We start from the raw sequence: 15154 nt of genomic DNA, 5'->3' as shown, positions 1-15154 counted from the left end.
TCGTAAACAATAATTTATCGGGGGATACATTGTCGGCGTTTGGAGGTAAAAATGTAGTAGGTTATTTTTTGTCCACACTGTACATTCTGGTTAAGTAGACCACCTGTAAAAAAGCTGCCGATTGACAGATAAATTAACGAATAACACCTGGTTGGTCTGTGCCAAAACAAAAAAAATTTAATGTATTTGTACTACATTGTATATTGGCGATTGGCGTAGCGACTGGACCCTCCTTATTTTCCGCATGTTAATTAAGACATTACAATTGAGTTCTGTTGCCAAAGCCAATAAATACTAGAAATGCTCATTGTTACTGGCACATCCCGGCTACAGCCTCCTATTTTCGTACTTCTCACCAACACACGTGTCAAGCCGCTCTAGAGTAATGCTTCCAGTTTAAATTAATGAGTCATTTACTCAAAAATTAATGTTTGGTAATGAGCTTGTGATGTCGGTCAGTTAGTGAGCGGTGGAGTAGAAGGAATCAGGAATGGACGCTTGGGGGAATTTTACCCTCGGAAATCTCGATGTTCCCACGATCAGAGACGATGAACTGAATATACAAGGCAGTTTTAGGAGGAAAAAGCCCAAAACCGTAAGTTTATGAATATTGATATGCTATTACTTCTATATAGTAAAGGAAAACTCAAATTGAAAAAAATCTTATACAGTGGGAGTCATGATAAACAACTGTACATACTCCTACCTCGTATGGAGGCCCTTATGGGAAATAATTTTTTTTTATTTTCGTAATATTTACAATTTGCCCTTATAGGCTTGGATCCTGCGTACCAAACAAAGTTGATTAATACCAAGCTGAAAATTTGTTAATAGCTTAACGGTGTCTAGTCGGACAAACTTTGATGTACGGAAACACTGGAACAGGGGAAGTTTTAATTGTGGAACAGTTTAAAAATTTGGAACGTCAGATTACGAAAACGTCTCATGTATTTTGTCGGAGAGAACACTCAATTGATTTGTTACCATTTCATTAAACTCTCATGCAAAAATCAGATTGCTATTATTAACCAACACGATTCCTGTCATTTGACATGTCCTTCGTGTTCCACTCATTAAAATACCCAGTTGGTGATAAACACCAGTCTGATTTTTGCATGAGAATTTAATGAAATGGTAACAAATCAATTGGAAGTTCTGACCGACAAAATACATGGAACTTTTTCGTAGTCTGACGTTCTAAATTTTTAACCTGTTCCACAATTAAAACTGCCCCTGTTCCAGTGTTCCCATACATCAAAGTTTGTCCGACTAGGCACCGTTAAGCTATTAAAAAATTTTCAGCTTGCTAGTAATCAACTTTTTTTGGTACCCGGGATCCAGGTCTATTAACTAAGAACAATATGTAAATTATTTGACTGAAAATAGAAAATTTTACCTGTTGAAGGAGAACCAGGGATCACTCTCTTTCATCATCATCAGTAGCTCGACAACCCTTTTTGGGTCCTGGCTTGTTCTAGGCTTTTCCGCCATTCTGTTCTGTTCCTTGCTTTGTTCTTTCAGTGGGTAATCTTAAGTGTTTTCAGATCTTGTTCCACTTGTTCCATGTATCTAAGTTTGGGTCTTCCCTTTGACCTTCTCCCTACTGGTGTTTGCTTCATTATGTGTTTTGGTGTTTCGGTCTCCAACATTCGTTCAACATGGCCCATCCAGCGCAGACGTCCGATCTTTATGGATGTTATGAGGTCGGGTTCGTTGTATGCTGCGTATAGTTCAAAATTATATCTTCTGCGCCATACGTCATTTTCTTTCACCCCCTTATATATGTGTCTAAGGATTTTTCGTTCAAACGTACCTAATAAGTTCTCATCGCTTTTCGTCAGTGTCCATGTCTCTGATCCATATATAAGGACCGGTTTTATCAGGGTTTTGTATATTTTGCATTTGGTTTTTCTCGTGATGTTGTTAGATCTTAGATGTTTAATGAGTCCAGTATATGTTTTATTAGCAATATGTATTCTTCTCTTAACTTCTTCGCTGACATTGTTATCTGCGGTAACTAGTGAACCTAGATATGTAAAAATTTTTACGCTTTCGATGTTATAGTCTCCTATTGTCAGATTCTGCAGGTTTCTTTGGCTTGTCGATTTGCTGGCCTTCATGTATTTGGTTTTCATTTCATTAATATTTAGGCCACTGTTTTGTGCCGCTCTTTCTGTAGCATTAAATGCTTCTATCATTTCTCTTTTGCTTCTAGCTATGATATCAACATCATCTGCAAATGCCAATATTTGTACACTTTTTGTTATTTTTGTTCCTCTGGTGTTGACTTTTGACTCTCTAATTATTTTCTCTAATGTGATGTTGAATATAATACAGGATAGGGCATCTCCTTGTCGTAGGCCCGTTCTAACATGGATTGTATCTGTTAGTGCGTTTTGAATTCGAACCCTGCTTTGTACTTTAAGTGTTTCTTTTACTATTTCAATGAGATGAGTTGCAATATTAAACTCTTTCAGGGCGTTGATCAGAAATTCTCGATGGATACTATCATAGGCACTCTCAAAGTCAATGAAGAGATGATGTGTTTCTATATTAAATTCACTAGTCTTTTCCAAGATTTGTCTCAAAACGAAGATCTGATCTATTGTGGACTTCTGCCTGCAGAAACCACATTGATATCCCCCAACTATTTGTTCCTCACTCTCTTTACATAAATTAAATTAAAACAAGTTAAAACAAGTTCAATTAGTAGGTATAGATTATTCGAATATTCTTGAAGGTCCACTATTTTGAATCTCTTGAAGCGTCGTACATCATTATGATCATCAGTGAGGTTCTTTGGTAACTCGTTTGGATGAGATTCTAATTTCTTGGAAATATTTTTGTAATATTCTATAATCACTGTTTTTATGGATGGCACATTGAAGTCTTGCTCTATCATAATTTGGCACATACCAAGGGGCATTCAGCATTGTTCTAACGACTTTGTTCCAGAATCTTTGCAGTATTTCTAGGTTTATCTAACAATAAAACACTGAAAACGTTTGTTTTCTATACTTCCACAAAATTTATTATAACTATGTGACTACAGCTGTTTCGGCAGAGTGCCTTTCTCAATAAGTGATTTAGTTTACAATGTGTTTGCCTTTTTAAGGTCGTTAACTGAAGAGGTTGAGGAGTGGGGAGCTGTTTGTCTCGAGTTGGTCATTCAGAATTATATCTGTATTTTTTAATTTATTAATTTCCATAGATTCAAGATAGCTTAAGGCCTTTATTTTGAATATGCAGAATTTGAAACTCTTCATTAAAAGAATGATTATGATCTAGAAGGTGAAGTGCGTATGTAGAAGTGTCTGTTTTTCTATTGTTGAAAGCCCTTTTGTGTTCTGCTATCCGTTTGTCAAAAGTTCTGCCAGTTTGACCGATGTACGTTTTCGGACAGTCACCACAAGTTAGTTTGTACACACCACTCTGTAGTTGTTTTCTCTTTCGGCTCTTATTGTTCTTAATATATTTGCTTAAGTTGTTATTAGTTCTGAAAGCTCGTGTTATTCCTTTCAAGTAACGGTCGAATCCATCAATTATTTCTAGATTTGTTTAACTGGCTGTTCTCTACGGCTGGATGCCATAGTTTGTTTTCAAGAGATAGTTGAAATTTACGACCAATGATCCAGTCAATTTCTCCTAGTGTTTTTCTTTTTGTGAAAATGTTCTTTTGCAAGTTAATCTCCTATCAAGGTGGATTCCCAGGTACTTGACAGTATCAGTTTTAGTGAGCTGTGTTTCGTTCAGGAGTTACAGTAGGATGTGTTTGTTTTTTCATAGTGAAAGTAACATGGATGGATTTACTGTCATTCGCCTTTATCTTCCATCTTTTAAGCCATCGTTGGATATTGCTAATATCTTTTTAAATATTTCTGGATTCGCCTCCTATTTTCGTACTTCTCACCAACACACGTGTCAAGCCGCTCTAGAGTTATGCTTCCAGTTTAAATTAATGAGTTATTTACTCCAAAATTAATGTTTGGTAATGAGCATGTGATGTCGATCATTTAGTGAACTGAATATACAAGGCAGTTTTAGGAGGAAAAAGCCCAAAACCGTAAGTTTACGAATATTGATATACTGTTACTCCTATATAGTAAAGGAAAACTAAAATTGAAAAAAATCTTATACAGTGGGAGTCATGATAAACAACTGTACATACTCCTACCTCGTATGGAGGCCCTTATGGGAAATATTTTTTTTTATTTTCGTAATATTTTCAATCTGTCCTTATAGGCCTGGATAACGCGTACCTACCAAAAAAGTTGATTAATAGCAAGCTGAAAATTTGTTAATAGCTTAACGGTGTCTAGTCGAACAAACTTTGATGTACGGGAACACTGGAACAGGGGAAGTTTTAATTGTGGAACAGTTTAAAAATTTGGAACGTCAGATTACGAAAACGTCCCATGTATTTTGTCGGAGAGAACACTCAATTGATTTGTTACCCTTTCATTAAACTCTCATGCAAAAATCACACTACTATTACTAACCAACACGATTCCTGTCATTTGACATGTCCTTCGTGTTCCACTCATTAAAATACCCAGTTGGTGATAAACACCAGTCTGATTTTTGCATGAGAATTTAATGAAATGGTAACAAATCAATTGGAAGTTCTGGCCGACAAAATACATGGACCTTTTTCGTAGTCTGACGTTCCAAATTTTTAATCTGTTTCACAATTAAAACTGCCCCTCTTCCAGTGTTCCCATACATCAAAGTTTGTCCGACTAGGCACCGTTAAGCTATTAAGGGGGGTATGGTTTGAAATATTATTATAAATAAATATTTTTTATTATTTCAAATAAAAATGCATACTTTCAAGAATACTCTCTGAAAATTTCGGATTGATCGGAGTAAAATTACCCGAGATACAGAGTGTTGAATATCCCTACCTTCGACCCGCTTGGCCGCGGCTTCGGGCCAGCACGCTTGAGCGTAGTGAGAAACGTTAAACAACTGTTCGCCTTCGCTTTTGTAGATTACTCCACAATTCAAAAAACATATTCCAATGTTCATCACTTTACGATTTGGCAGACAAATAAGAAGATGAAGATGCAGTTGTCAAAACTTTAAACGCATTTTTCTCAAAACTGCTTTTTCAAATGCGGTGGACATTGTAACTGAAAAACTACTTGACCGATCTACCTCAAATTTTGCAAAAATTTTCTTTAGACATTTCTTGAGGTAACAACGTCGAGATATTTTTCGTTTTGTGCTTATTTTTTGTTCAACCATATTAAATCTGTTGGTTTTCACAAAATTTTTATCAAAAATTTCGTATTTTTGACTTCTGAGTGATACCAAAAATTCAAAAATCATTATAAATAAAAAACTCGACGTTGTTACCTCGTGAAACTCATAAGCTAATTAAATCTTTTTGAATTTTTTGTTTCGTATGATCCAGTGATGACTTCTGATGTCCACCGCAAAATCCATTGTTTTTTGAGATGCCTGTCAAAATTTGTCACCAATGGCTTATTTTTCAATATTTTGGATTGAATTTTTTCTTAAAAATATTCTTTGAATTGTACTTAATATGTCTGTTTAATTAAAAAATAAAATAATTCTACCATAACATCGAAATAAATTCACAAAAATGTGCTTGATATGTTGATTTCAAACCATACCCCCCTTAACAAATTTTCAGCTTGCTATTAATCAACTTTTTTTTGGTACCCGGGATCCAGGTCTATTAACTAAGAACAATATGTAAATTATTTGACTGAAAATAGAAAATTTTACCTGTAGAGGGAGAACCACGGATCACTCTATTTACATAAATTAAATTAAAACAAGTTAAAACAAGTTCAATTAGTAGGTATAGATTATTCGAATATTCTTGAAGGTCCACTATTTTGAATCTCTTGAAGCGTCGTACATCATTATGATCATCAGTGAGGTTCTTTGGTAACTTTTTGGACGAGATTCTAATTTCTTGGAAATATTTTTGTAATATTCTATAATCACTGTTTTTATGGATTGCACAGTGAAGTCTTGCTCTATCACATAATTTAGCACATACCAAGGGGCATTCAGCATTGTTCTAACGACTTTGTTCTAGAATCTTTGCAGTATTTCTAGGTTTGTTTGACTGGCAGTTCTCCACGGTTGGATGGCATAGTTTGTTTTCAAGAGCTAGTTGAGATTTACGACCAATGATCCAGTAAATTTCTCCTAGTTGTTTTCTTTTTGTGAAAATGTTCTTTTGCCAAGTTAATCTCCTATCAAGGTGGATTCCCAGGTACTTGACAGTATCAGTTTTAGTGAGCTGTGTTTCGTTCAGAGTTACAGTAGGATGTGTTTGTTGAAGATATTCTTCTTTAGCGGCGAATCGATTGAGGGTAAAATTGTACATCAACCACGCGCCTGCGCACACTGACAGTATGTAGTTCTGACAGTATGTACAGTCGGAAAAATGAAAGAATACCCATGAACGAACATATAAAACACGCTGTATTTTCCTGTCACCGTGTCACAAAGAAAATTGACCAGCGCAAGTACATGTAATAACAATAATTATTACATGTACTTGCGCTGGCCAATTTTTTGTGTGACACGGTGACAGGAAAATACAGCATGTTTTATATGTTCGTTCATGGGTATTCTTTCATTTTTCATACTGTAGTTCATTGCTAATCTTTCAATATAGGTATGTATGTATCTGTAACCGTGCAAATAAGTCATTAAAAGAATATATTAGTGGTTTTAGGAAATGTATTATTTATTATAATTCTTGTGTTTTTGGATTTGTGTTTCCCTGTAGTAAAATAATAAAATATGTAGGCATAACATTTTTACAGTTTGTCGCCGTGTTGTGTAATTATATCCGAAACTTACGTGTCAATTCAAGTGGCTCGATGGCGTAGTTGGCAGAGCGGTGGGACAGAGAACGGAAGCACACGGAAGGTCGCGGGTTCTAATCCTGGACGATTCATACTTTTTTTAATTTTTCGTTATTTTAATAAAAATTTTTTGGAAGTGGTAGATAAGAAAGTTAGTTTAATTTTTAAATAAAATACGAATAACCTGTTAAGTATATTTACTTCGTTTAAATTACCTATATAATAGAAGAATATCTTCTTAAGTGCGTACAAAGTACACACACATTCTTTTTTTTTTCATGGTGAAAGTAACATGGATGGATTTACTGTCATTCGCCTTTATCTTCCATCTTTTAAGCCATTTATTAATATTACGAACACTGTTCACTGAGTCAACGAACACTATTCATTGAAACAACAACGTCGTTAATTGACCGACGAAGACTATTCGTTGTGTCAATAACAGTGTTATTTTTCCTAACATATTTCGTTTATTTCTACAATTATTTCCGTTTATTGTTACAATTAATTCCGTTCATTCCCACAATGAATACGGTTATTTTTACAAGCAATTCTATTCATCCCTACTATGAACGTATTTTATATTGATAATTACTGAATCCATTAGCTCAATGTATGATATTAATTGATATTAATAATAATTTTGCAAATCCCCTTTTTTGTGATAAACCTAATGGACTTTACACTATGTGATTTCTCATATGATTTCACTTATCAATGCGCTGGAAAAAGTTTTGTCCCCTAATTAACTTATTTATTTTTAGCACATAAGCAAAACGCTTGGACAGGTCGATTTTTAAAATAATCAAAGTATATTATAACATCAATGTTTCGAACTTTGCGCGATCCCTCTTCAGGTGACAGCCACAACTTTGGTTTTTTTAAATAGGAAAGTAGGTCATGTGACAGCTGATTTAAAAGCGTTTGAAATAGTGATTCCAAAAATGAAAGACAGTTTAATCCTTTTGGAGAGCGTAGGTGCAAAATTTCGATCGAATTCTTTTTAAACGCATTTATTTTTTTTTGGAATCCTAAGAAAACTAATAAGTATTTTTGAAAAATTTAAACGCATAATAAAAGATTACATTACTACCGAGGGCTGAAAGTCCCTTAGAATAAACAAAAAGTTTCTTTTGAATGGTATATTTGAAATTAAAAATCATACTAAATTTTCTCTTTCTCACCCCTGTGACTTATTAAAATAATCATTATAGAAGTTCTTAGGGACTTCAGACCCTCTATAATACTGTAAAGTTTTATTCTGCGTTTAAATTTTTCAAAAACACTAATTAGTTTTCTCAGGATTCGAAAAAATGAATACGATAATAGACACACGAAAACTTCCTTCGAGTACGGACTACACTTGGAAACCAAATGAAATTATTCGGCACTTCGGCAGAGGTAACAGCATTGTTTAACAAAGAACGATAAGGAAAAGCCGTTAAATTTAAAATATTTAATCAAAACATTTATTGTTTCAACAACTTCGTTTATTGTTACCATGAACGCATTGATTGTGGTTATTAAAGGCAGTAGTAGATTGATTAATGCATTCGTTGTCACAACAATCAATTTACATCTATGGAATAATCAAATATTACTCTATATTAACAACACTTGTACATTGTTTTAACGAAATCTGTACGTTGTCACGATAAACCAAGGTAATTACTTATCATCTACGAAATCAAGAAAGTGATTTGCTGCCAAAATTACCATTATTTATTAAATATACGAAACTAAATTATTGTCTGAATAAATTGAGTGTTATTGATTAATGTACTCTAGTTATTTTCAGAATTATTATTCAAACATTGTGACAATAACCAAATATATTGATCGATGTCTAAAAGTTTGTTGAAACAAAAAATTAAATTGTTACAACGAAATACTATTCAACAATCACTGTATTGGGTTCGTGATAAGGTCCAAAGATTCTTCAATTTTTCTCTCAAAACACCGGAGTTTTCTTTCCATTACCTTTGTTAACGTCCATGTCTCAGACCAATACATGAGCACCGGTCTAATCACTGCCTTATATACCCTGATTTTTGACGTTCGTATTACGGTTTTAGATTTAAGGTGATTCAGTAGCGATCAACAGGTAGCCAAAACGCGTTCCAAGATTGCGGCTGTAATTTTGAATATTTTTTCGAGATATTTGGCACACGTATTCGTAATATAATAAAGAATGGCGGTACAGAGCCCAATTTGAAAAATTACATTAAATGTGGAAATTACTCTGTAATTAAACACAATATTAAAAAAACGAGCCTGTACCGCCATTAAGAAGAACAAAAAATACACTTTCTTCAAATAAACTTTTTTATCCGATGCCTAGATTTTGTGTCATTTTAGAACTACTAATGAAATAAAAAATTTTAGTTGTTCCAAAATGATACAAAATCTAGGCATCGGATAAAAATGTTTATTTGAAGAAAGTGTATTTTTTTGTTCTTCTTAATGGCGGTACAGGCTCGTTTTTTTAATATTGTATTTAATTACAGAGTTATTTCCACATATTAAAATATTTCCACATATTAAAATATTTTTCAAATTGGGCTCTGTACCGCCATTCTTTATTATATTACGAATACGTGTGCCAAATATCTCGAAAAAATATTCAAAATTAAAGCCGCAATCTTGGAACGCGTTTTCGTTACCTGTTGATCGCTACTGTTTCCTCTTAATAGTGTTGTGGAGGCTATACAGACATCTATTTGCTGCCTGGATTCTCCCTTTTATCTCTTCCCTTCCGTTCTTATGAATGGGACATACTTCAATGGGACAGCCTCTCTCTATACTCCTATATTTTGGACTGTATAAATCTAATCTAGTAAAATATACTAGAGTATCTATAAGTAAAAAAAAATAACAAAGTGGTAGAATAATAATGTATTGTCAATATATAATATCAGGTTATATACGGGTAGTATATTATATTGTCAATAGATACCAGGTTAATAAACCTAATAATGTATTTCATGAATGAGTAAGTAATAAATAAACAGTTATCTTAGATCAATATTAAACCAGAAATAGGACCACTGCCAGGAAATAAAACCAACAATTAAAGATGCAATGACAGCATTCTCTAAATATAAAAACTATTCAAAATACATAATTTAAATAATCTTCATAATCACTGGTACTATAATGGCCCTAAACTAGACTCTAATTTTCCAGAGCTTTCTTATTTGACTTAGAAGTGCCCGTTTGTCACACCAATTTTCCTAGCATTCTCATCCACATTTTTCTACCATATACATGTTTTGTATTTGTTATAAGTATATTTAAAAGCTGTTCCAAGCTGTTGAATGGATTTTTCCAGCACAGAAAAATCCATAAATTTACATAGTTACAACCAAAGAAGAAACTGCAATGAATTATTGACTATCTGATTCAGCCACAAACACAAAACCAAAAACAAATGACATAAGGGCCTATCGTAATGCCGAATGTAGGTCTGACCATTACATGTTGGTACCTAGGAACTGTATATGGAGTAAAAACAGCAAAAAAGAAGTACCATTTAGTGAAAGAATGTATACAACAAGCAGCAAGAGAGGCTTTGGGATATTTGGACAAAAACAGAAAAGAAAAATGAGTGAAAAATAATTTCGACCACGAATCAAGTAATCTGTTAACCAAGGTACACAGTACCAAGCGGCGCCGCTAGGAGAACACTCCAATAATGCGTCGCAGATTACTTATGAAACGTGGTCATTTTGTACTCTAATACAGAGTATGGTATGACAAGAAAGAAAATAATCGTTTCGTTTTGCTTCAATTCGACTCTCTTGCCATCCTCTGACACCTGATGTTTCGGAATATATTTCTTGTCAAAGAGGCTTTGCAAGAAGACTGAATTGGACCATAACGAAACGAAGAAGATGGTGCAAATATTAAAATATTTGCACCGGAGTATGGACAGTATGGTTAGACTGTCTTCTAACGTTTCATCGTTCCCCGTTACAGGACAGTCTAACCATACTCCGTTGCAAATATTGAAACTATATGAAATATTTTAATATTTGCACAATCTTCTTCGTTTCGTTATGGTCCAATTCAGTCTTCTTGCAAAGCCTCTTTGACAAGGAATATATTCCGAAACATCAGGTGTCAGAGGATGGCAAAAGACTCGAATTGAATCAAAACAAAACGAATATTTTCTTTCTTAAAAAAAAAGATGCGAATAGATCATAGATGAGATAAAAGAAACACCAAATCGAAAGAAAAAGGCATACATGAGTTGGTAAGAACAAAGGATCCAGAAAACAGAAAAACTCATCAGTCATCTTAAAAGCCAAAAGAATAATGTCACACAAGAAAAACGAATTCTGGGAGCGAAAATGTGAAAATATAGGGAGATATCTACATAAGTGGCAGTAGACTAAAGCTTAGGCGTGTATTAAAAGTTTACGAAAAGAAAGAAAGAAAGAAAACAGGAAATATAGACCTCATCAAGAATATCCAGACCTAATCCAGAGAGGACATAATCCATACACTAGAACTCTGGGATACTAAATACAGTGATTTACCAGTTAAAATGCTTTCCCACATCTTATGTTTGCATATGAGCGTATGCAACACCTTGTATCATTATTGATGACGAATACATTTAGGAGAATCCTCCACACTAGACATCCCGTCTACCCATCAAACACTTTACCAACACCCGAAAATCCCCACCTTTTCCAATCCAAACCTACCGTCGACCTGCACCTTGATCTAAAAAGTCCCAAAATATTGTAACGTCGTTCCTTTCACTATTTATAACCGGCGAGATGTGCCAAGTGTGTAAATCGCGCCAACTTTATTCGGCTGCTCGACATTCCTGTGAGCCTCCACCGCGTTTTTCCCAAAATTTGAGTATATTCTGTCGAAAAAATGGACGTATCCCCCGACGTTTGGGGCCAGTTGGCCCTGGAGGCATCCCAAGTGTATTTGACCGATGGTACTGCTGCGAAAAGCCCGTTTGCAGGAACGGTAGGGTTTGAATTCCTTTCTAAAAATAGGCTTTTGCTTGTGTTTGGTAGATATTTTTGTTTATGTGGCTGCTAATAGGAATGAGAGTTGGTATTTTAAAACTTCCAATACACATCCAATAAAAGAATGCTTGGAGTATATTTGTTTATCAATTGTTGTGACTAATTGTCGAAAATGAGTTAAAATTATACTCCATTTAGAAATTCCTAATAACACAGTTTTTATATCAAAATATTACAGCGGTCTGTATACAGGACTGTTCAAAGCAGAAAACCTATAAAATATCCACTTCTCCTTATCTCAGTTTTGTACAATTTTTTTTTTTAAAATAATAAATAATGCAATTTCTTGTTTTCAAGATCGTCTATTCAATAGGATTTTCTTCCTATTGACGTTTTGTAATAATAATAATGTTCCTTGCTTTTGTTGTTTCAAAAGTCTATAAAATGGCTGCGAAAATGACAATTTAATTTCACAGAAGTAAAATTAGACGTTTGTGCCATTTTTACTGCACGAGTTTACTAAAACTGCTTTTTGCCACTATGAATGCTAACTAACAATTCTGCCTTGGTCCTACAGCTTCTGCCGCATCCCGCATTTCGATTGCCACGTCTTTCTGTTTCTCCAGAAATCTTTCTTCTTCTCCAGAAACCTCCTCAAACCAGGAATGGTTTTCTCGTTCCCTTATTGTGCCATAACTTCATTAATCCATCGTTGGTGGCCTTCCTCGATTCCTCCTATTCAATGGAGTGAGTAAAAAGCTTTTCCTGGAAATCTCTTGACTCTTCCATGTGCCCTTACCATATTCGATTCGTGCGTCGTCGCCTAATTTCTCTGAAATATGTATGTAGAAATATTATCAGAACCACAGCTCAATTTATTCTTCTTCTTTTATATAGGCAGTACTGCCTGTTTTTCTTCAACGGTGCCTTTCATTCTGCCCCTAAGTTGTCATTCCATCTTTTCCTTTGGCGTCCTATACTTCTTGTGCCTAAGGGTTTGTTTACTACGGAGACCAAAGAATGGTATCGCTAGTATCCTACTCTTAATTTTGGTGAACGCGCGCATTTAAAATAATGCATCTGGCTGGCGATCGATAATATGGTACGAGCAGTACGAGGGATACCAGGGAGCGAGGGTCGGCGCCTCGTCGTGAGCACAACTTTACGGTGACTCGTCCCTGGCTATTCTTACTATCCTTGATTTTGTGTTTTACCATCCTGCTTTTGTGTTCAGTCCACTCTTCCTTTCTGTTCTTTACCCAGGTATTTATATTGTATACCCCACATATGCGTCCGATTTCCTCATTTCTTACCCTAGCCCAGGGGTCACCAATTAGCGGACCGCGGTCCGCATCTGGACCTTGGGCTAGTTTTGTGCGGACCGACATTAAATTCAGAATAAAAGGTGTAGCAATTTTGAAAATGTTTGGCCATGAAATTGCGTACTATGTTTGGCTCAACTTATTTGTGCGAAGCCGCTTTACCAAGAATGAACTTTATTAAAAATCGGTACAGATCTCAGCTAACAGATGAATATCTCAACTCTCTAATGAGAATAAGTTGCACTAAACTCACTTCAAACAGTGGCCAAATAACAATCAGATATTATTAGTTTTCCTTTCCATATATGTCTGTTGTGAGGCCGCTCCTGAATGAAAAATTTTCTGATTAGGCTTCTTTTTTAACAATGTCCCCTTTAAACAATGGTCCCCTTTAAACAATGGGGCCCAAGGAAAGAACATGTTTTTAAACAAATTCAAAAAACAAAATTATTTTTGGACTGAAAAATGAATTTCTAGTTTTTTAAGTACTTTTACAAGTCTCGTCATTTTTCTCAATTCGAATTCTAAGCGATTTACAATCTGAAAAATGCGATAATACGCATTTTCGAGGCTTGAAAATTCATTACGTAAATTATTAGATTTCAGGTTGCCACATACCTAAATTGAAGTTCGTACATTTCATTTCAAGATTATTATGCGTAGTCGGGGCTTAATTCAATATAGACCGTTGTTTTTTAATTGTTAGTTATGCCCTCCATTCGACTTTAAAGCCGCCGTGCGTCGCACTTTGTGGTGCGTCTCTGTTGCACTTTATCGTGCGTCTCTGTCGCTTTTATACATATTATACGTACTTATGCGAAAAATTCCCAACAAATACTTGACATTTATTAAAATTTTATAATTTATTATTAACATAGTTTATCATTTATTTATTTATTTAATTGTTTTCAATATGCTAATTAAATAAGCCAATAAAAACAACTGTCTAAATTGAAATAAGTCCCGATTACTCATCAGAATCTTGAAATTGAATGTTTAACTTCTAGGTCTGGATCCCGCGTATGAAAAAAAAGTTGATTAATAGCAAGCTGAAAATTTGTTAATAGCTTAACGGTGTTTAGTCGGACAAACTTTGATATATGGGAACACTGGAACAGGGGAAGTTTTAATTGTGGAACAGGTTAAAAATTTGGAACGGTCAGACCACGAAAACGGCACATGTATTTTGTCCGACAGAACAGACTTGCAAAAATCATACTGCTATTTCACCAAATGGACGTTTTAATGAGTGGAATATTAGAATATGTCAAATGACAGGAATTATGACAGGTGATAAATAGCAGTCTGATTTTTGCATGAGAGTTTAATCTCTGTTCGGAGAGTTTAAGTCTATTCTGTCGGACAAAATAAATGTGCCGTTTTCGTGGTCTAACCGTTCCAAATTTTTAACCTGTTCCACAATTAAAACTGCCCCTGTTTCAGTGTTCCCATATATCAATGTTTATCCGATTAGACACCTTTAAGCTATTAACAAATTTTCAGCTTGCTATTAATCAACGTTTTTTCATACGTGGGATCCAGACCTATTCATTTTAGGCACTTGACGACCGAAAAAATAATAATTTACACAGGAGTGTTGAATCTTCAAAAATGCTAATTTTGCATTTTTCCGATTTTAAATCGGTTAAAACTCGAAACCTATCAAGTCATTAAAATGCATATTTGGAATTCAGTGTGTTTTATTCAAAGAGTTTACATGATTTCCAAATTGTTTTGAATCTGAGTGAATAGATTCTTCAATGGAGAAATAAGATCTTGTTTGTCCACATGCCGATTTTATAATTTCTTCATTAGATTTAAGGGTCTAATAAACAAATGACTTGTTTATCAAACTTTGATGACTTGTGGCATCCTTCACAGTAACACATAGTAGTAGAGGAGCAAAGTATGCTAAATGTGTAGTCACTCGAGCGTTTTGGGAACCTATTGGGTTGTGAAGAGTAGGTCTTAAAACCAAAAAAGTTAA

At 34.6% G+C, this 15154-nt stretch overlaps 1 protein-coding gene across 2 annotated transcripts in view; it reads left to right on the top strand.

Annotated features, from left to right (window-relative positions):
• Window positions 1-304: 304 nt before the first annotated feature.
• LOC114325540 (F-box/LRR-repeat protein 2) overlaps window positions 305-15154 on the top strand; it is a 30362-nt gene continuing 15512 nt past the window's right edge. Inside the window, exon 1 of one of the 2 annotated variants that reach the window (XM_028273618.2) lies at window positions 305-595. In XM_028273618.2, coding sequence (XP_028129419.1) covers window positions 491-595 — 105 coding nt within the window. In that variant the 5' untranslated portion in view covers window positions 305-490. Of the gene's footprint in view, window positions 596-11625; window positions 11844-15154 lie in introns of those variants that run through there. The other variant, XM_028273627.2, reaches the window with a different exon arrangement.

The sequence above is a fragment of the Diabrotica virgifera genome, chromosome 4, assembly GCF_917563875.1.
Source record: "Diabrotica virgifera virgifera chromosome 4, PGI_DIABVI_V3a".
Classification (NCBI taxonomy): domain Eukaryota; kingdom Metazoa; phylum Arthropoda; class Insecta; order Coleoptera; family Chrysomelidae; genus Diabrotica; species Diabrotica virgifera.
The sequence above is the reverse complement of the archived record's forward strand: the minus strand, read 5'-3'. Positions and strand labels throughout refer to the sequence as shown.